Raw genomic sequence first — 22,437 nt, 5'->3', positions numbered from 1 at the left:
GATCCCCCTGTAGTTGGAACACACCCTCCGGTCCCCCTTCTTAAAGATGGGGACCACCACCCCGGTCTGCCAGTCCACAGGTACTGCCCCTGACCTCCACGCAACATTGCAGAGGCGTGTCAACCAGGACAGCCCTACAACGTCCAGAGCCTTCAGGAACTCGGGGCGGACCTCATCAACACCAGGGGCTCTGCCACCAAGGAGTTGTTTAACTGCCTCAGTGACCTCGCCCCCGGAAATTGGCGGGTCATTCCCCTCATCCCCAGACTCTGCTTCCTCCTCGGAAGACGTGTCAGTGGGATTAAGGAGGTCCTCGAAGTATTCCTTCCACCGCCCGACAATTTTCTCAGTCGACATCAGCAGCGCTCCGCCAGCACTATACATAGTGCAGGTAGAGCACCGCTTTCCCCTCCTGAGACGCCTGACGGTTTGCCAGAATCTCTTCGAGGCAGTCCGAAAGCCTTTTTCCATGGCCTCTCCAAACTCCTCCCACACCCGAGTTTTTGCTTCAGCCACTGCCCGAGCCGCATTACGCTTGACCTGTCGATACCTGTCGGCTGCCTCCGGAGTCCCACAGGCTAACCAAGCCCGATAGGACTCCTTCTTCAGCCTGGTGGCTCCCTTCACCTCTGGTGTCCACCATTTGGCTGGAGGTGTGCGTTGAAGATCTTACTACCACACACCAAATCCGGTTGTTGATACTTCCTGGCTTGTGTAGCCACTAGGTAACAAAAGCTCAACACTGCAACCTAGCATCCTGGAGCACTTCTGTTGTCTTTTGTACGTGCTTCTGAGTTTTTACGTGTTTTGGAGTTTGTACGCGTTTTGGGGTTTGTACGTGCTTTGTCTCTAAGGGCCACCATAAATATACTTTATTTATTCACTCCAAATAAAATGTAATAAATAAATCATATAATACAAAAAAAACTATTTACATTTTAAACTTTTAACTATTTAAATTTTCAGCTTTTTCCTTTTAAACAAATTTAACGTGAAACAACACAAAACACTGCAAACCACAACACAATTAAATATAAATTAAAATATTAAAACAAAAAGAAGATGCACATTCTCCGTCATATGGGCCTGCATGATTTCTGAATCCTTTATCATCCGCAACTAAAAATAGTGGATAATTACTATACCTTTCTAATGTGACGTTGTTGTCCCTTGCTCTTTTTCTCTCTGGCTCTGTTCCTGTGCTACTGCGAGTGTAACTAACGCCCCTCCCCCCCTCTGCCCAGCGCAAAGTACAGGCCGCATGTGTGGAGTTTAGCGGAAAAAAGGGCGAGAGAGAGGGTGAGAGAGGGTGAAAAAACAAACCTCACGGCTCCCAATAAGGAGCTGGCTCGCCTCATTCACTTCAAAGAGTCTGCTCTAAGAGCCATTTCGTTCGCGAACGACCCATCACTACTCACTAGAGCCGTGAGAACACCAGACTCCCGGCAAATCGTTTTCAAACCCACCGCCCTCTTTCACTACTCAGGTTAAACATGATATATGAGTCACTTAGATAACTTAAAAATGTTATTGTTTGGCTTTTTTCAGTATTTTATTTGTTCCTGAGTAAATCGGTTTGGCTGAGATTAAAGTTATAGTTTTTACACAGCTGAATAAACGTCAAGCAGACAGCTGATTATCAGAAGTGTGAGATGCTGGAGAATTTACTCCGGTGTCCTGTTATATTTTAGATAGCAAGGAGTTTATTAAACTCACCGAAACAATCTGCAAATTTCATTAAAATTTAATAAACCATCAACTTGTCTTTACTTTTAGTTAGCACCTTAAACACTTAACGCTGTAAGCTAATGATAGTTATATAAGAGCAGATGCTGCTGGTGCAATAAGCTGTACCTGTACGTCCAGTGGATGATGATCTGATTAGTCGACTAATCGCAAAAATAATCGGTGACTAGTCCACTATCAAAATAATCGTTTGTGGCAGCCCTAACTACTGCCTTAAAGGTTTACCACCTTTTTAGTGTAAACTTTGAATGGTAATCAACATTTGGCTCAAAAAGATCCTTTGTGAGCAGCAGGAGAGCTTTAAACGATGTTTGTCGGTGCTTTGTTTGTGGGACGTTGGTAGAGCATGTTCTCTTGCAATGCCATGGAACAACACCGTGTGCACATTATACAAAAAGTGCACTTAAACTCAAACAAAAACAGAGTGGCACTTCAGGAAGCGTGAGCTCAGATCTTTTCAGATCACCCTTAAAAACTGCAAAAAGTCACAGAGGCCTCCGCTGCTTCAAACAAATGATTCTCTGTAACTCTTTTACAAGTATGATGTGAAAGCGAGCCCAACATGTGTGCCTAGGTTCTATATGACCTTTGCATTCATTTTTCACTTTTTTGTTTTACCGTTTTAGTGACTTTAAAGCACATCATCTGGAATAAAATCTTTAATCAAAGAATGGGTATATGAGTAGATTACTGTGCAGTGAAAACTGTTGTTGACGTTTTAGCCGCACAGTGAGCCTCGGTTTACCTCCTGCTGTGGATGTTAATGTTCTGCTCTGTATGGATCTAGGTTCATGTAAAGATGGCTGATGAGGCGGTCTGTGTTGGCTCCGCCCCCACCAGTAAAAGCTACTTGAACATGGATGCCATCATGGATGCCATCAGAGTGACTGGAGCACAAGCTGTAAGTGAATGACATGACTTGCATATTCATTTTGTGTATTTAGCCCAAGTCGATGACCCGAGAACCTGATGCCACAGGTGCATCTACTGACAATCTTATAGGAGTTTGATTCTCAGTGACTGCATCCTTAAGGTTAGAGGTCAGAGGTCAGGTTTTCTGAAAATCTTGTGAATGGAATACCTTAAGAACAAGGTGATGTAAAATTTTGAAATTCATACGACAGGTGCATCTACTAGGAGGCAGAGGGGGGTAACTCTGGGTCCGAATCGACTTCTGTCTTCATGTTAAGATGAAGATGATGCTTTTCTGTATTCCAAAGAGTCATTTTGTTTTTCAGTTGAAGCTCAGATTTCCTGCAGTGTCCTCCGTCATGTTACAGTGGGGCTGCAGAGAGGCTTTTATGTTGATGATGTAGTTGCTTACACACATGTATGAGTGTAATTTGTTTTAAGTTGTTGCCTCCAAAATAAAAGGGACAGGCTTGTAATGTATGTTTTATAAAACAATGCAAAGTACAGTGGGTGAGTTTATCAAAGTGCTTTTTATCTAACATTCACACTCTGTTGAACACATCAGAGAGAAACTAAGGTTCAGTGTCTTGCTCTGAACCACCTTCTGATTATTAGATGAGCTGCTATGCCTCCTGAGCTACAGCCACCTGTTCAGTGGCTGAAAGGGGACAAAGTGCATGATGTATACCTATTTACATTGGAGTCCTACGGCCAGGAGTGTCCAGGCCGTTAACATGCATTCAGACTTGTATTGACAGTCCTGCTAGAGTCTCCTTCTAGGTCAGATGCAGTAATACTGTTGTGACTCTTTTTGATGTCAACAGCTTTTAATTCATAAGTACAATTAAGCAATTGTTTTTTGCATGAAAGGAGTTTTCTTCCAAACCCCCTTTAAAGTATATTTGGGTTTGAAAGTGTGACTTTTTTCTCCTCTCTAAGGTTCATCCTGGTTATGGGTTTCTGTCTGAAAATAAAGAGTTTGCAAAACGACTGGTGAGTTATGCAGTGAATTACTTCTCTCTCAGCACAAAGTCTGTTAGGAGTCTCATGGTACTTTGTCTTGTTGCCAGGCAGCAGAAGGTGTGGCATTCATTGGCCCAGACACCCATGCTATCCAGGCGATGGGGGATAAAATTGAAAGCAAGCTAATTGCAAAGGCTGCCAAAGTCAACACTATCCCAGGATTCGATGGCGTTGTCAAGGTAGGGCCATCAAAACGGCAATGCATGGAAACGCGAAGGCGTTTGCTAGATCAAGTCTGAGGGCTGTTCATCGGCTGTGTCATGGTTTTTGTTTTTCACTAATATTTTTTTTCCAATTAATAGGTTAAAGCTAAACATGTGAGTGAAGTTGGCCCCCACCTTCTTCAAATCCAACAAAGTGGTATCAAAAGTTTGTGCTACGTTTGTGCTGCAAAAAGTTTCGTTTGTGCTAATATCATTTTAAAGATATTAATAAAAATTTCTAGAGGTCATCAGAGGTCAACCAGCCCCCCCACATTACCCAAATCAAACAAAATTGATGTCAAACGTTTGTGCTGGTTTGTGCTGCAAAAATATTTGTGCTGCTAACATTTTAAAAATTTTAATAAAATAACGTCTTGATGCGTGCTTAATCATCCAGGTAAGTCAATCCCAAAAGGTTGATTCTGTTCATCTGGACATTTTCAGTTGGAGAAACGTTTCGTCATCATCCAGGTGACTTCTTCAGTCTCAGCTGACTGCAGGTTTCCAACCTTATAAACACATGTGAGTGAAGTTGGCCCCCTACCTTCTTCAAATCGAACAAAATTGATGTCAAACATTTGTCCTGCAAATGCAGGTTATGTTTCCCTAATTTTATAAACAGTACATGTACAGTGAGAGATGTTACATCCCAGTCACGGAAGCGTTGGAGGTCGTTCATAAGAGATCACAGGATCAAATCGTAAATGGCCTGTATCTGTATAGCGCTTTACACATCCAGTCATCCACACACTGGTGATGGCAGCTACATTGTAGCCACAGCCACCCTGGGGCGCACTGACAGAGGCGAGGCTGCCGGACACTGGCGCCACCGGGCCCTCTGACCACCACCAGTAGGCAACGGATGAAGCGTCTTGCCCAAGGACACAACGACCGAGACTGTCCAAGCCGGGGCTCGAACCGGCAACCTTCCGATTACAAGGCGAACTCCCAACTCTTGAGCCACAATCGCCCCGGACAGTGTGTGGAGATCCCTTGCCAAAATCAGTACCGCCGTTCCCACATGCCTCAAAGCCTCCAACATCATTACTGTACCCAAGAAGTCATCTACCTCCTGCTTTAAGGACCAGCGTCCTGTCAAACTCACCTCCATCATTATGAAGTGCTTTGAACGGTTAGTCATGCATCAAATCAAATTATCGCTTTCGTGAAAACGCTCAAGTGATGATGGAATCAACTGCCCCTCACTCAGCCCTCACACATCTGAACACTAGAGACTCATATGTCAGAGTGCTGTTCATAGACTTCAGTTCAGCCTTCAGCATCATCATTCCCCAGCAACTCATTCATAATCTGGATCTGCTGTGATCAGCACCTTGCTGTATAACTGGCTGCTAGATTTCTTGACAGGAAGACAGCAGACAGTACGGGTCGACAGCAACACCTCCAGCCCAAGAGCACAGAATACGGGGGCTCCCCAAGGATGTGTGTTGAGCTCCCTTCTCTTCACTCTGCTGACCCACGACGAGATCTACTACAGGGGTGAAGTTAACCATCTGCCAGAGTGGTACAGCAACAACAACCTGTCCCTGAATGTGGAGAAGACCAACAGCGACTCTACTTCCTCTGCAATCTGAGAAGCACAAGAGATTCAACCCCCATTATGAGCACCTTCTACAGAGGCACAGTTGAGAGTATCCTCACCAGCTGCATCACTGTGTGGTATGACTCCTGCACTGGGTTCTGCAGGACAAAATGACAACGGGTAGTGAGAGCAGCTGCACCTGCCTCATCTGGAAGGTCCTCTCCATTACAGGTGACTCCACTCATCCCTTCAGCAGTGTCTTCAGTTTGCTACCATCAGGAAGGATACTGAAGAGCCTCCGGGCCAGAACCAGCAGACTGAGAGACAGCTTCTTCCATCGGGCTGTCAGGATGCTTAATCATCCAGGTAAGTAAATCCCAAAAGGTTGATTATGTTCATCTGGAGAAACGTTTCGTCATCATCCAGGTGACTTCTTCAGTCTCAGCTGACTGCAGGTTTCCCCAACCTTATTAACAGTACATTTGCATAGTGAAGGAAACTAGCACCACTGAATGAACAATGTGCTGGGGGCTTAGTTCCATGATTGTTAGTATGCAAATTCTTATGACCATTGATCAATGACAACTAATCAAAGCCTACTGATCAATGGCCATGAGTCCCATTCACAGAAAGTGGGAAAGGCTACAATCACAGCATTGTAAGCCAAGCGTTGAAACATTAAGACGTACCCTTGGGCCCCCCTTCTCGATTCAGAAATGGTCAGCATCCTGACAGCCCGATGGACGAAGCTGTCTCTCAGTCTGCTGGTTCTGGCCCGGAGGCTCTTCAGTATCCTTCCTGATGGTAGCAAACTGAAGACACTGCTGAAGGGATGAGTGGAGTCACCTGTAATGGAGAGGACCTTCCAGATGAGGCAGGTGCAGCTGCTCTCACTACCCGTTGTCATTTTGTCCTGCAGAACCCAGTGCAGGAGTCATACCACACAGTGATGCAGCTGGTGAGGATACTCTCAACTGTGCCTCTGTAGAAGGTGCTCATAATGGGGGTTGAATCTCTTGTGCTTCTCAGTTTGCAGAGGAAGTAGAGTCGCTGTTGGTCTTCTCCACATTCAGGGACAGGTTGTTGTTGCTGTACCACTCTGGCAGATGGTTAACTTCACCCCTGTAGTAGATCTCGTCGTGGGTCAGCAGAGTGAAGAGAAGGGAGCTCAACACACATCCTTGGGGAGCCCCCGTATTCTGTGCTCTTGGGCTGGAGGTGTTGCTGTCGACCCGTACTGTCTGCTGTCTTCCTGTCAAGAAATCTAGCAGCCAGTTATACAGCAAGGTGCTGATCACAGCAGATCCAGATTATGAATGAGTTGCTGGGGAATGATGATGCTGAAGGCTGAACTGAAGTCTATGAACAGCACTCTGACATATGAGTCTCTAGTGTTCAGATGTGTGAGGGCTGAGTGAGGGGCAGTTGATTCCATCATCACTTGAGCGTTTTCACGAAAGCGATAATTTGATTTGATGCATGACTAACCGTTCAAAGCACTTCATAATGATGGAGGTGAGTTTGACAGGACGCTGGTCCTTAAAGCAGGAGGTAGATGACTTCTTGGGTACAGTAATGATGTTGGAGGCATGTGGGAACGGCGGTACTGATTTTGGCAAGGGATCTCCACACACTGTCTGGGGCGATCGTGGCTCAAGAGTTGGGAGTTCGCCTTGTAATCGGAAGGTTGCCGGTTCGAGCCCCGGCTTGGACAGTCTCGGTCGTTGTGTCCTTGGGCAAGACGCTTCATCCGTTGCCTACTGGTGGTGGTCAGAGGGCCCGGTGGCGCCAGTGTCCGGCAGCCTCGCCTCTGTCAGTGCGCCCCAGGGTGGCTGTGGCTACAATGTAGCTGCCATCACCAGTGTGTGGATGACTGGATGTGTAAAGCGCTATACAGATACAGGCCATTTACGATTTGATCCTGTGATCTCTTATGAACGACCTCCAACGCTTCCGTGACTGGGATGTAACATCTCTCACTGTACTTGTACTGTTTATAAAATTAGGGAAACATAACCTGCATTTGCAGGACAAATGTTTGACATCAATTTTGTTCGATTTGAAGAAGGTAGGGGGCCAACTTCACTCACATGTGTTTATAAGGTTGGAAACCTGCAGTCAGCTGAGACTGAAGAAGTCACCTGGATGATGACGAAACGTTTCTCCAGATGAACAGAATCAACCTTTTGGGATTTACTTACCTGGATGATTAAGCACGCATCAAGACGTTATTTTATTAAAATTTTTAAAATGTTAGCAGCACAAACAAAAATTTTTGCAGCACAAACGTGTGACATCAATTTTGTTTGATTTGGGCAATGTGGGGGGGCTGGTTGACCTTTTGACCTTTACCTTTTCATTAATATCTTTAAAACAAAGGCAGCACAAACGAAACCTTTTGCAGCACAAACGTTTGATACCACTTTTGTTGGATTTGAAGAAGGTGGGGGCCAACTTCACTCACATAAGCTAAACTGGATTTTTGCATCTATAGCAAATGTTCAAATGTTAATATTTATGGCATATTTTTCTTGTCATTTAAAAAAAATTGTGCAATTATTTTGCTGTGCTGTAATACGATTCAATTATGTTTAACCATTTTAACAATAAAAACCACGACGGTGTTACATTTTAAAGTCACGTAGTTCTAAAAAAAAACAGCTAAAAATTGCATTTGATCAGCGAAGCTTCTTCAGAAAGTCTCCTTGCACATCACTCTAACCTCTTAATGTTTCAACGCTTGGCTTAATACTGCTCCTTCTCCTCTGCATTCACTTTAGTGTGATGTGTGCAGTCCATTGTGATTCTCATAGAGGTGTTACGAACCTTCATGTTCAGGCTGAGGGAGGAATTCAAGTTGGCAAAACCTCATTTTTGGAATTTAAAGATTTTGTCTTTGAATTTTTAATTCCACGCTTTAAGCTTTAAAGTTCTGAACAGGATGTAAACAGATGATAAAATTATATTATTCCCTTTGTTGTGAAGATGAAATGTGATTTATTTATCCTCAAAAAGTTGGTTACAGCAGCCAGATCATGAAAAACAACCTAGTAAATTACAATATCACAACACAGAGCTGAGACTTTGATCAGCTGTGCCTCAGTTAAAATAGGAATCATTTATTTCTTCAGACTTCTCAAAGTTTGCTTTGCTGATCTGTTGCTCAGCACTTTAATAGTTCTGCACCTCTTGCAATAAGTGCAGCTGTGAAGGTGATTGCTGCTGTGAACAAACCGCATGTATTAATAGTAATGGATCCATATATTCATTTGCCCTTAAATACTTTGTTTTACTCCTCGCCTGTGTCAGACTGCAGAGGAAGCTGTGAAGATTGCACAGCAGATTGGTAAGTCATCGGTTTTTCTGTGTGCTAAAAGTTTACAGTAAACTTTAGTGATGACAGGAAGAATCTTAGTGAGTTTGTTTACTGCAGACATGATCTCCCACACACGTGTTCCTGGCCCACTCGAGCTGTTTACTCCTATTTCTGATTATTTTTTAAATGTATTTATTTATTTTTGTTGAATTGCTGTCAATCATCACATCTTCATGGAGCTGTTACCAAAAGATAACACATTTATTATGTTGAAAATATCATTGTAGGAAAACTCAATGTGCTAAACACAGAAGCTAAAGATGTAAACGCTGTGTAGGTTTACGATATCTGAAGAGATGGAACAGATGAAAGCAGAACTCTCAGTGTGGGAATATAAAGAGTCTGTTTTACTCCTCAGTCTTAAAAGGCTGCTGGGGTTTTGCTGAGGATGATGTCTAAGCTGACATCCATCAAGGACGACACCTCCCACCCCTGCATGAGACTGTACGAGCACTGAGCAGCTCGTTCAGCAGCAGACTTTTACACCCGCAGTGTAGGAAGGACTATTACACCCGCAGTGTAGGAAGGACTTTTACACCCGCACTGTAGGAAGGACTATTACACCCGCAGTGTAGGAAGGACTATTACACCCGCACTGTAGGAAGGACTATTACACCCGCAGTGTAGGAAGGACTTTTACACCCGCAGTGTAGGAAGGACTATTACACCCGCACTGTAGGAAGGACTATTACACCCGCAGTGTAGGAAGGACTTTTACACCCGCACTGTAGGAAGGACTATTACACCCGCAGTGTAGGAAGGACTTTTACACCCGCACTGTAGGAAGGACTTTTACACCCGCACTGTAGGAAGGACTTTTACACCCGCAGTGTAGGAAGGACTTTTACACCCGCACTGTAGGAAGGACTATTACACCCGCACTGTAGGAAGGACTATTACACCCGCACTGTAGGAAGGACTATTACACCCGCACTGTAGGAAGGACTATTACACCCGCACTGTAGGAAGGACTATTACACCCGCACTGTAGGAAGGACTTTTACACCCGCACTGTAGGAAGGACTATTACACCCGCACTGTAGGAAGGACTATTACACCCGCACTGTAGGAAGGACTATTACACCCGCACTGTAGGAAGGACTATTACACCCGCAGTGTAGGAAGGACTATTACACCCGCACTGTAGGAAGGACTATTACACCCGCACTGTAGGAAGGACTATTACACCCGCAGTGTAGGAAGGACTATTACACCCGCACTGTAGGAAGGACTATTACACCCGCACTGTAGGAAGGACTATTACACCCGCAGTGTAGGAAGGACTATTACACCCGCACTGTAGGAAGGACTTTTACACCCGCAGTGCAGGAAGGACTATTACACCCGCAGTGTAGGAAGGACTATTACACCCGCACTGTAGGAAGGACTATTACACCCGCACTGTAGGAAGGACTATTACACCCGCAGTGTAGGAAGGACTATTACACCCGCACTGTAGGAAGGACTATTACACCCGCACTGTAGGAAGGACTATTACACCCGCAGTGTAGGAAGGACTATTACACCCGCACTGTAGGAAGGACTTTTACACCCGCAGTGCAGGAAGGACTATTACACCCGCAGTGTAGGAAGGACTATTACACCCGCACTGTAGGAAGGAGCGCTACCAAAGGACATTGTGACCAGCAGCTGTCAGACTCTATTACACAGTTTAACATAATCTTACTCATCACCTGTTTAATTGACATATCACATGTTTGTAATTGCTGATACTCATTTGCATCTTGTTTGTACACTGAATATTTCACCAGGATCATTCATACCCCCCCCCCCCTACACACACACACACACACACACACACACACACACACACACACACACACACACACACTACTTTAGGTCTATATTCCTGCTATAAGAGCTGTGTAACACCCACAGCTGTGTAATAAAGTTTCATTCTGTTCTGTTGCCTGACTGTGAAAAATGCACCTTTGCAGTTGTTTTGTTTTGTTGCCAGGTTACCCTGTGATGATCAAAGCTTCTGCAGGTGGAGGAGGGAAAGGAATGAGGATTGCTTGGAACGATGAGGAGACGAGGTATTGTACTTGGTCACGTGCTCAGTATACACGAGCCCATCAGCTACTCTGTCAGTGCGCCCCAGGGCAGCTACAGTGTTGCTATCACCAGTGTGTGTGTGAATGGGTGAATGACTGAATGTGGTGCTTTGGGGTCCTTGGGGACTAAGTAAAGCGCTATACAGATACAGGCCATTTACTATTTTTTAGTAAATACACACTCAATTATGTGTTGAACAAAACGTAGAAGTAATTGTTTTTATTATTACAAGCATTGCTTATGTAGTAATGACTTAAAGTACTCTACCTCAGGTAATACTGTACAGTCTTATATTGCAAATATAAGGACTAAAGCTACTGCTATTAGCTCGTACGTCTGCAGCTTATGGAAGATGCTCGTGCAGCGTCTTCTGCTCACATTAGTTAAACTCTTTGATCTTAAGTAGCTCCAAATACCACAGTTAAAATACTATTGCCCCAAACACTGATTCAGCCCCTAGTTAAACTAGTGGCCAGAAATGTGTGGGCCTTTTCCACTAGTAGCTGCTTGGGTCAGTTCAGGTTTGTAGGGTTTTCCATTAGATGGTAGTACCTGGTACCAGGCCGGAGTCTCCCATTGTCATGATGTTTGTTGTTTTGGCAGCGTTGCTTTAATGACCCCAAGCAAATGGTACTCCACTGTAATGGAAAACAACCAGAACAGATGGAGTGGGTGCTAGTGGAAAAGAGGCATTAGTGAGCTCTGAAGTTCTTCCAGAACACTATACAAACTCATTGGATAACCTAACAACACAAGCAGTTATATTATACGACATTAAACAGTCCAGGTCTTCCTTTTTGTTTCGTCCCCGTGTGTTTTACAGACGTTAGTCAAAATCACCTGTTGTTGCTAAAGTTATTTATTCAGCTCCTTGTGCTCTAAACTGAAGCTTATTTACTTACTTAACTGTTTTCCTGTTGTTACTTGTAGACCAATGGAAAGTCTGTATTTGCTCTTTAAAACTGCTGTGATCTGTGGGTGTGCTGTTAACAGGGAAGGTTTCCGGTTCTCATCGCAGGAGGCAGCATCCAGCTTTGGAGACGACAGGCTGCTCATTGAGAAATACATAGACAACCCCAGACATATAGAGATTCAGGTATATCGACTGTCTACACTGATCTCCTTTAACTTTGATGGATACATGAAAGCCAAAAGAGCAAGCGGAGGTGACTCTTTGATTCCTAAACTCCTCGTCTCAGCTCTAGATTCACTGAAATAGAAACAAACTGCACGACAGTCTGTTCAGTCGAGTCGAGAGGAGGCTGTTACCTAACAGCTCTCACAAAACGCCATCTCACAATGCACCACGCAAAGAAGCTTGAAGAGTCAGAAGGTCACACTGCCTCCTGTGAGTCAGACATGCAGCAGGCCTGCACTAATAAGACCGTGAACAGAGCGAAGCGTAGCCTAACGACTCTCCCTCTCTGCTGAGACTGCAGACGGGAGGCAGAGTTTGGCTGAATCCAGCCTGAAAAGTTCGTAGGTCACAGCCGTCCACTCTGAGTGACAGGTTCTGATGTGGGCTCAAACTATTGGATCCCAGTGTGCAGCGCTTAGGAATGCATTGAATGAATTAAAGGTTTTATGCCACAGCTGCCCTGAATGAACAGTGTTGGTATTTAACAAAATCATTAACACATAATATTTGTTATTATGCAACATTTTACAAAAACCTGAAAAATAGGAAAACACGTGATTATTGTTTGACTAAGATGCTGAATGGTTTTCTTGCATTCCTGAAGAGAAACATGAGGATCACTGTACCAGCTCACATCTGAGGATCCAAGTGTGAATTTGGTGTTTTTTATTTTAATAAAGTTTTTAGATTTCAAAGAATAATTTTCTGGACTTTCTAACATGCAGGCATGTTCAGGGACATGTGTAAACCACATAGTGTGTTGACTTGAAAACCTGTTTCAGGTGTTGGCTGATAAACATGGAAATGCTCTGTGGCTCAATGAGAGGGAGTGCTCCATCCAGAGGAGGAACCAGAAGGTAGTGGAAGAGGCGCCCAGGTTAGTGAGACGTTTTTGGGCTTCGCAGTTATTTGTTTCTGTAAAGAACCCACGACAGACCCGACGACATCTTTATTGACTCGGTTGTTGTTCACACAATCGACTCAGTCGGCTGCAGCTTTCCAGCTCACAGCCCGACTCGCATCACAACAACGATGTACTGACAGACAGCACAGCCTTTGTGCCGGCGAGGCGTGATTGCAGATGCCGTGCAGGTGCGTCCATCTTCCCTGCAGCGGCACCGCAGACCACGCCCCACCACAGCTTCAAATGGACATACAGCAAGTAAATAGTAAACAAACTGGTTGTTACATGGCGCTTTTCTGCTCACTCAAAGCGCTTTAATTAGTTTTTACTCATTAGTCAATTAGTAAAACATGGAGATGAAACATGGGGAGATTAAAATCTTGTCATTAAATGTCAGCGGTCTGGGAAACTCTGTTAACGGTTAGAATTATGACTGAACTAAGAAAGGGGAGGACACAGATATTTAAATAATGAAAGTACTCCCCCTGCTGGAAAGAAGCTGTCATTACTGTACTTCCCAAACCAAGAACAGACAAACACGAAATATGTCAAAATTATAGAGCAATCACTATCCTGAGTGTAGCGTATAACACATGCACCTCTATAATATCAAACGGGGTTTGTAAGGCACAGACAATATGAGGAGCACATTACATGTAATACAGAGAATACAAGGAAATCAAATATCAGCTGCCTGGATCAGTTTAGATGCAGAAAAATCATTCGACAAAGTTAATAATCTGTTTAACATTAGGAAGATTTTGATTTAATGAAAAGGCCATTCAGTGCATTAAAGCGATTTATACAAATCTCACTGCTAGATTAAAACGAATGGCTCGCTAACTGAAAGATTCCACTTGGATTAGACAAACTCAATCACAGGAATAGAAATCAGTCAACAGAATCATGCAGCTTGTTCGTGGATGATATTATGATATATCGTTTAAAATAAACAGTGCAATCCTTTATGAAATCCTTTTAAATCACTAAAATATCCTGAGGGCAACATGACTAAAAATACACCAAAGCTGTATGAAGCAAACAAAGACTTGGCAGGATGGTCTACCTGCCTTTAGTGCCAAACTAGGCTCCATAAAAATGAATATCCTCCCACGCCTGCTGTACCTGTTCTTATCTCTATTTAATTTCAATTCAATTATATTTTATTACAGCAAATCACAGCAACAGTTGCCTGAAGGTGCTTTATATTGTAAGGCAGACCCTACAATAACACATACAGAGAAAAACCCAACAATCATATGAGCCCCTATTAGCACCACTTTGGTGACAGTGGGAAGGAAAAACTCCCTTTTAACAGGAAGAAACCTGCAGCAGAACCAGGCTCAGGGAGGGGCGGGGCCATCTGCTGCAAGGTTAAGGGAGGAAGACAGAACAAACACCCAGTGCATCATGGGAAAGCCCCCAGCAGCCTAGGCCTATTGCAGCATAGCTAACAGAGGATTCGGGGTCACCTGCTTTTTCAAAAGGAAAGTTTGAAGCCTGATCTTGAAAGTAGAGATAGTGTCTGTCTCCTGAATCCAAACTGGAAGCTGGTTCCACAGAAGAGGGGCCTGAAAACTGAAGGCTCTGCCTCCCATTCTACTTTTAAATACTCTAGGAACAACAAGTAGGCCTGCAGAGCGAGAGCCAAGTGCTCTGATAGGGTGATATGGTACTACAAGGTCATTAAGACATTATTTGACATTTCTGTAAGGCTACTTTGGTTTCACATCCACTTTTGTTTCTTCCAAAGCTTTTTAGAGGCTGCATCTGTGGGCTGCTTCCCCTGTACATGGAGCTGCTATCAAGTTCTATATAATTACAAAAATGTTTAGTCCGCATGCTTATTGACCTCCACTGTGGTCTTTGTATGTCCATGGTTGTATTTCTTACTGTTTGATAGTTTTTGTGTTTTTTATTTTTAAATGTATTTAGAGCCAAATTAAGAAAACACTTAGCAGGCAGAGTTCTTACTTCCCTGATTTCTTGCTTTCCTGCCCACATTAGTCTGGTTTAGTTACACACACACACACACACACACACACACACACACACACACACACACACACACACGGTCTGTTTTTAATCACGACTGAGTGTTACAGAACTCTGCATTAAATCAAGTGTCAAAGCAAAGTGGAATCATTCAGAATGATAACGTTGTTGTAGCTCTAATCTGTTGTGCTTTATTTTCATAGTCTTTAAAGGTTTTTAATTTTAACAGGATGGGTTATCTCGTTAATTATCATTAATTTCCTTCCTTCCTCTTTTTCTTCTTCTTTGATATTGACTTCTCATTGTGTCCTCCCCGACTAATTTGCTGTTCCTTTGGCATATTTACTCAGAGTTTTGTGCCCTTACTTTAGTTTGCAGGGAAGCAACGTGGTCCTCCAAAGTAATCACAGATCAGCCTGTGACTCGCGGAGTTTATCTCCGTCCTCATCTCTCCCACAGCTGCCACAACGCCGTCCATGTCAGAGAAATGCCTCAAAAAATGTTTTGTTTTAGCCTGTACGATGGAGCGAAGCAGCAATCAGGTGTAAAATAATCAGCAATAAAACACAGATTTTAAATTTTGCTCTTCAATAATTTGCAATGAAAGGTGGCTGGAAGACTCGAGCTGTTTGTTTTTGTTTCAGTGAAACGAGTTTGAGCTTCTGTGTCGTGTCCATGCAGTACTTTCCTGGACCCAGTCACACGACGGGCAATGGGTGAGCAAGCAGTCCAACTAGCCAAAGCTGTGCACTACTCCTCTGCTGGGACTGTGGAGTTTCTAGTGGATTCTAAGAAGAACTTCTATTTCCTGGAGATGAACACACGACTACAGGTTCAGTTCCATTTTATTTATATGTATGACAAACAGTTGCCTCAAGGCGCTTTATATTGTAAGGTGGAGACCTTCACCTTCAGGTCACCTGATCCAGCCCTAACTATATGCTTTATCAAAAAGGAAAGTTTGAACCCTTCTCTGAAAACTAGAGAGGGTGTCTGTGGGCCCTCACAGGGAAAAATAAAGCCTGCTGTTCCTACACTCGAGCAAACTCACTGAGATAAGGCAGAGTTTGACCCCGAGCTGAATCCTGTCTGTACTTCATAAACTGCTTATTTTTACTCCAGGTGGAGCATCCAATTACAGAGTGTATCACTGGCTTGGATCTGGTGGAGCAGATGATCAGGGTTGCCAAGGGTTACCAACTGCAGCACACACAGGAAGATATCCCAATAAATGGCTGGGCCATTGAGTGCCGTGTCTATGCAGAGGTAGGTGTGTGTGTGTCTGTGTGTGTGTGTGCACCTGTAATGGTAACTGAGATCACATGAACCTTACTCGTTTACTTTACCACACAGCTTTGCAAACATAGTTGAAAATACAGCACATAAAATATGAAGATGATCCTTTATTTTGCTAACGTTGGGACTGCAGAAAATATAAAAGCAGTGCAATAATTAAAAAATAATTTAAAGCCTTTGTTTAAAGACAGCATCTTTGTTTTGTTTTATTTTAGTTACATTCAGTCAAACTTGTCGTTGCTCGTTGTCCGCCGACAAGAATCATTTCTGAGTGAAACACGAATAAAAGTAAAAACACCCAAAAATCCTGTTTCCTCTGGTAGGACCCTTACAAGTCTTTTGGTCTTCCTTCCATTGGACGCCTGTCTCAATACCAGGAGCCACTCAACCTTGACAAAGTGAGTCGATCAGTCAGTTTTCTTTTTAAACACGCGGTCTGCCGGACGCTGTCGTTTCCTGGCTCACTCTGCTTTCCTCCAGGTCCGTGTAGACAGCGGCATTCAGGAGGGAAGTGACATCAGCATCTACTATGATCCCATGATCTCTAAGGTCAGTGATATATTGGATACAAAATGTAACCATTCAGTTCCAAAGTTTATTTGTATCAGATCTTTGAAGGAGGTCGCTGCTTCACAGATGACTGCTGGTAAGACGGCTGTCGCAAACTCCCTTTACTCGTGGGCCACATACAGCCGTGGGCCAGACTAGTAAAAGTCCTCTTTCTGTCACCGTAAACAAGTTTCTGTGTTTTCTACATTTAATCCTGACCAAAAAAGATAAATACAATGATAAAAATGAAAAGGTTGAGCGATGTCAGTCGTGCACGTTAACGGCACTCAGTCAGGCCTTCAGTAAGAGTCACGATATCACGATGCCAGAGGTCAGACAGCTTTCAGGATGGCAACAGAAGTCGGTCACTTACAGCAACCAAGGTTTGTAGAGGAGCATCTCTGAATGCACAACATGTTGACCCGTGAAGCAGATACAGCAGCAGACGACCACGCCACCTGCCGTGTCTGTCAGCTAAGAACAGGAAACTTAAGGCTACAGTGTGCACAGGCTCACCAAAACTGCACAAAGCTGAAAAGTGTTCCCTGGTGACCAAGCTTGTTTAAGGCTGGGGGGATATTTTATTGGCAGTCTTTGGGCCTCTTAGCACCACCCGAGCATCATTTAAACACCACGCCAACCCGAGTGTTGTTGCTGACGATGTCCATCCCTTCATGAACACAGTGAACCATCTTCTGATGGCGAGCTATCCTGCTGGAAGCAATCGTGTCACCAAGCTCGGATCATCTCAGTCTGGTGTCTTGAATATGAAGATGAGCTCACTGCACTCAGATGACCTCCACGCTCATCAGGTCTCAGCCCAGCGGATGTGGGGAAATGGGAGACTCACATGATGCTGTTGTGTCAGTGTGGACCAAAATCTGAGGATTGTTTCCAGCACCTCGTTGAATCTAGTGTACGGCTGAGGACACAGTGGGTAAGATGGGGTGTTTGTGGAGCAGGTCGTCTACTAATCAGAAGCTCGGTGCTTCAATCCCTGCTCCAGCCTGCTTGCCAAAGTGTCCTCGGTCAAGGTACCGAACCCCGAGTTGCTCTTGACACGTTCATCAGAGTCTGTAAGTGTGAACGTTTGATAGAAAGTGGTGTAGTTGCTTGTGTAAAGATTCTTATTCAGCACTTTTCTGCTCTCAGTACTCAGCCCTTGAACAGGAATTGTGCTCATCACTTAATATACGACAGGACGATACCAACATGCACCGCGTATCCAGGAATTAAACACCTTACATTAAATCAGTGCATGTGTTTAAAAGGAAACGGGTGAGAAAATTTCACCTGTGTGCTCTGTGAGGGTGCAGGTGCTCATTCTCAGTTATGGGATGTTCTGTTTCTCTAGCCATGTTAGTGATGATTCACAGCAGCTCCTGATGACTTGACTGGTTCAATAATAACATATTAATATTCTCTGATATCAATTTGTAGCTGATTACCTACGGAGCTACACGAGCTGAAGCTCTTGGTAGGATGGAGGACGCTCTGGATAACTATGTGATCAGAGGTGGAGTACATGTTCGTAGTCTGTCACTAAAACAACATTTGTTGGGTTTTATTTCTCTAAAGTTGGATCGTTTTCTTTCCAGGTGTGACCCACAACATTCCTCTCCTGCGAGAAATCATCACTCATCCTCGCTTTGTCTCTGGTCACATCAGCACCAACTTCCTCCCAGAGGTTTACCCTGATGGCTTTAAGGGCCATCAGCTAGAGGCAGATGCAAAAAGGGAGCTGTTGGCATCAGCAGCAGTGCTCTACATCGCTGCTGAGCTTCGTTCAGCAAAGGTCCTCAGCACCCAGAGGTGAATGCTGCAGTACTTGTTGCTTGGTGCTACGTGATGGGATTCTTGGGAGAAAGTAATAGGGCTGGAGTTGTATCCTAAATCAAAGTGCAGTCGATCACGGTTCAGCCTGAGTGGACTGGCATTTATATAGCTGTTACTGAGCACTCACAGTACTTTTAAACTACAATCCACATCATCTCTTTCATACACACCAGCAGATTTTCATATACTGCATGATATTTTGTTGTCTTAAACATTAAAGTTAAAGTTCTTATAATAAAGGGCATTATTATTAAAATGAACTTGTCAGTTTCGTTTTAGCACGTCTGACATCTATAGATCCAAACCATTATTCTGTGTCCCATCTCTCAGTTATGGGGTCACTGCGTTAGCTGACCTCAGGAGCAGCGATGAGGCCTCGGTTAAAGTTTGTTCATTTCAGGGTGGCCTCCACTCCTGTGGAATGCAGCCACTGGGAGCTGTGTGTGGAGCTGGGTGAGGAACGCCAGGATGTGCAAATCAGCAAATCAGGAACTGTTTATACTGTGAGTATTAAAGCACATCTGTTCTCGTTCATTCTTGCTGTACTAGAAAGCTGAGAAAAGGACAAACCTAAGTATGTCTGTGAAGGTTCTCAGTCATCCAGGTCATCGTAGTCAAAGGAGCTTGCAAGGAAAGCGTCTGGACTTCTTTTCACTTTAGAGGAGTGAAAGAAGCCATCTACGTCCACTGTGAGCGACCATCTTTGAACAGAGGCGGGGTTTACGACACAAACTGTCTGCCATCTATAATCCAGTTTTGAGATCCCTCCCCAGACGCCTTAACACCCACTCACATCCTGGGCCATCTGACCTCAGGAAATCAAATGATAAGGTGGGGCCAGGTTTCACAATGAGCTCACCCGAAACTCTGGCTGATTGGGACCCACACCCAGTTTCCCACCTTGGCTCAGCCGATTAGAGGATCATCAGGGGTCCTTTTGTCCCTCTGTGGGGGGAAACTCCCACTAGGTTTAAATCTGGGACTCTCCACCATTTGACCTTAGAACTGAAGAAGCTTCTCGGATGAGAGGTGAAACGTCTTCAAGCAACTTAAAGAAGTCCAGACGCTTTCCTTGCAAGCTCCTTTGACGACAAACGTAAGTAGTGAATATGGCCATCACAGCAGATGGCCCCGCCCCTCCCTGAGCCTGGTTCTGCTGGAGGTTTCTTCCTGTTAAAAGGGAGTTTTTCCTTCTCACTGTCGCCAAAGTGCTGCTCATAGGGGGTCATATGATTGTTGGGTTTTTCTTTGTATGTATTATTGTAGGATCTACCTTACAAAGCAGCTTGAGGTGACTGTTGTTGTGATTTGGTGCTGTATAAATAAAACTGAAGTGAATTGTGAGCATACACAGAAGTGTTAAACAGACGGGCAGGTCTGGCCTGTTCCAGTTCCTGATTTAGCCTTCTGTAAAAAGGTGATGCCTGTCTTGATGATATAACGTTATAAGCTTTCACTGTTTTCTGTTCCTTTATCATTTTACTAACTTGTTGACTCTTGTTTGTGAAGAATAATAATGTGTGGTGTGACCTTTTTACTTACAAATATGTACAAAGAACACTGAAGACATTCACTTTCAGTTTGAGTTCAGAACAGTTGGCAGGAGGCTCCATCTGTACTGTAAGTGCAGTGATAGAGGAAACCCAAAATCGCACAGTCCACTATCAACAGCACTTGGTGAGGAAAAGCTCAGACAGAAGCTGCCATCTGCTGTGACTGGTTGGCTGAGAGGGGAACTGATGGGTACAATTTATCACACGCAGCAGCGGTGTGTATAGACCTGGGGAGGGAAGTCCTCCAGTCTGAGCCCACAGCAGCATTACTGAGAGCTGGATCACATGACCCTGATCCATGGTGACTCCTAACGAGGCTTTATGAAAAAGGAACGTCCATCCATCCATCCATCCATCTTCATCCACTTTATCCGAGGCCAGGTCGCGGGGGCAGCAGCCTAAGCAAAGAGGCCCAGACCTCCCTCTCCCCAGCCACCTCCTCCAGCTTATCCGGGGGAACACCAAGGCGTTCCCAGGCCAGCTGAGAGATATAATCTCTCCAGCGTGTCCTGGGTCTGCCCCGGGGCCTCCTCCCGGTGGCACATGCCTGGAACACCTCACCCAGGAGGCGCCCAGGGGGCATCCTTGTCAGATGCCCGAACCACCTCAGCTGGCTCCTTTCGATGTGGAGCAGCAGCTGCTCTACTCTGAGCCCCTCCCGGATGGCCGAACTTCTCACCCTATCTCTAAGGGAGAGGCCAGCCACCCTTCGGAGGAAGCTCATTTCTGCCGCTTGTATCCGCGATCTCGTTCTTTCGGTCACTACCCACAGCTCGTGGCCATGGGTGAGGGTAGGGACGTAGATCGACCGGTAAATTGAGAGCTTCGCTTTTACACTCAGCTCTCTCTTCACCACGACGGACCGGCGCAGCGTCTGCATTACTGCAGCTGCAGCCCCAATCCGTCTGTCGATCTCCGGTTCCCTTCTCCCATCACTCACGAACAAGACCCCGAGATACTTGAACTCCTCCACTTGGGGCAGGAACTCATCCCCGACCCTGAGTGGGCACTCCACCCTTTTCCGGCTGAGAACCACGGCCTCAGATTTGGAGGTGCTGATCCTCATTCCCGCTGCTTCACACTCTGCTGCGAACCGTTCCAGTGTGAGCTGGAGGCCCTCACCCGATGAAGCCAACAGAACCACATCATCCGCAAAAATCAGAGATGAGATTCTGAGGCCACCAAAGTGAAAGCCCTCCACCACTTGGCTGCGCCTAGAAATCCTGTCCATAAAAATTATGAACAGAACCGGAGACAAAGGGCAGCCCTGGCGGAGCCCATCACCCACCGGGAACGAGTCCGACTTATTGCCGGCAATGCGAACCAAGCTCTTGCAACGGTTGTATAGGGATCGAATGGCCCGTAGCAATGGGCCAGACACCCCATACTCCCGCAACACCTCCCACAGGACACCCCGAGGGACACGGTCGAATGCCTTCTCCAAGTCCACAAAACACATGTAGACTGGTTGGGCAAACTCCCATGCACCCTCAAGTATCCTGGAGAGGATAAAGAGCTGGTCCAGTGTTCCGCAACCAGGACGAAAACCGCATTGTTCCTCCTGTATCCGAGGTTCGACTAACGGACGAACTCTCCTTTCCAGCACCCTGGCATAGACTTTCCCAGGGAGGCTGAGGAGTGTGATCCCCCTGTAGTTGGAACACACCCTCCGGTCCCCTTTCTTGAAGATGGGGACCACCACCCCGGTCTGCCAGTCCACAGGTACTGCCCCTGATCTCCACGCAACATTGCAGAGGCGTGTCAACCAGGACAGCCCTACAACGTCCAGAGCCTTCAGGAACTCGGGGCGGACCTCATCAACACCAGGGGCTCTGCCACCAAGGAGTTGTTTAACTGCCTCAGTGACCTCGCCCCCGGAAATTGGCGGGTCATTCCCCTCATCCCCAGACTCTGCTTCCTCCTCGGAAGACGTGTCAGTGGGATTCAATCAATCAATCAATCAAAGCTTTATTTGTCACAAGCAGGTTGCCCTGCAGTGACAATGGACCCCCCCCCCCCCCCCCCCCCCGACCTTGCACGCATAACACAGACATCACATGGGGTTACAAGTCGGAGATCGGTAGCATTACAGAAAAGAACACTGAAATGTACACAACAACGGGAGGGTACAAGAGGAAAAAAAGAGACCTCCACTCATGCTGTGCTTCCATGGTAGGACAGCACGAGAACAGGAAACAAAAAAACTCCTCTGCACAAAAAAAGCACATGAATGGCCACAGCACAACATTGTGAAAGACATGACAAGCCACAGGGTTGGGTAGGGGAT

The 22,437-nt window shown here is 45.2% G+C and overlaps 1 protein-coding gene across 1 annotated transcript in view; it reads left to right on the top strand.

Annotated features, from left to right (window-relative positions):
- The window catches only part of pcca (propionyl-CoA carboxylase subunit alpha), a 33,400-nt gene that overhangs the window by 5,699 nt on the left and 5,264 nt on the right, over positions 1–22,437 (top strand). The window contains exons 5-18 of the mRNA XM_026189854.1: positions 2,534–2,647; positions 3,598–3,651; positions 3,729–3,860; positions 8,737–8,773; positions 10,782–10,860; positions 11,873–11,975; positions 12,800–12,894; positions 15,598–15,748; positions 16,039–16,182; positions 16,536–16,610; positions 16,693–16,761; positions 18,202–18,277; positions 18,360–18,573; positions 18,998–19,100. Of these exons, the coding sequence (XP_026045639.1) occupies positions 2,534–2,647; positions 3,598–3,651; positions 3,729–3,860; positions 8,737–8,773; positions 10,782–10,860; positions 11,873–11,975; positions 12,800–12,894; positions 15,598–15,748; positions 16,039–16,182; positions 16,536–16,610; positions 16,693–16,761; positions 18,202–18,277; positions 18,360–18,573; positions 18,998–19,100 (1,446 nt within the window). The remainder of the gene's footprint in view (positions 1–2,533; positions 2,648–3,597; positions 3,652–3,728; positions 3,861–8,736; positions 8,774–10,781; positions 10,861–11,872; positions 11,976–12,799; positions 12,895–15,597; positions 15,749–16,038; positions 16,183–16,535; positions 16,611–16,692; positions 16,762–18,201; positions 18,278–18,359; positions 18,574–18,997; positions 19,101–22,437) is intronic.

This window comes from Astatotilapia calliptera, chromosome 13, assembly GCF_900246225.1.
Source record: "Astatotilapia calliptera chromosome 13, fAstCal1.2, whole genome shotgun sequence".
In the NCBI taxonomy this organism is placed as follows: Eukaryota; Metazoa; Chordata; class Actinopteri; order Cichliformes; family Cichlidae; genus Astatotilapia; species Astatotilapia calliptera.
Note: the sequence above shows the minus strand (reverse complement) of the source record. Positions and strands in the feature narration are given on the sequence as shown.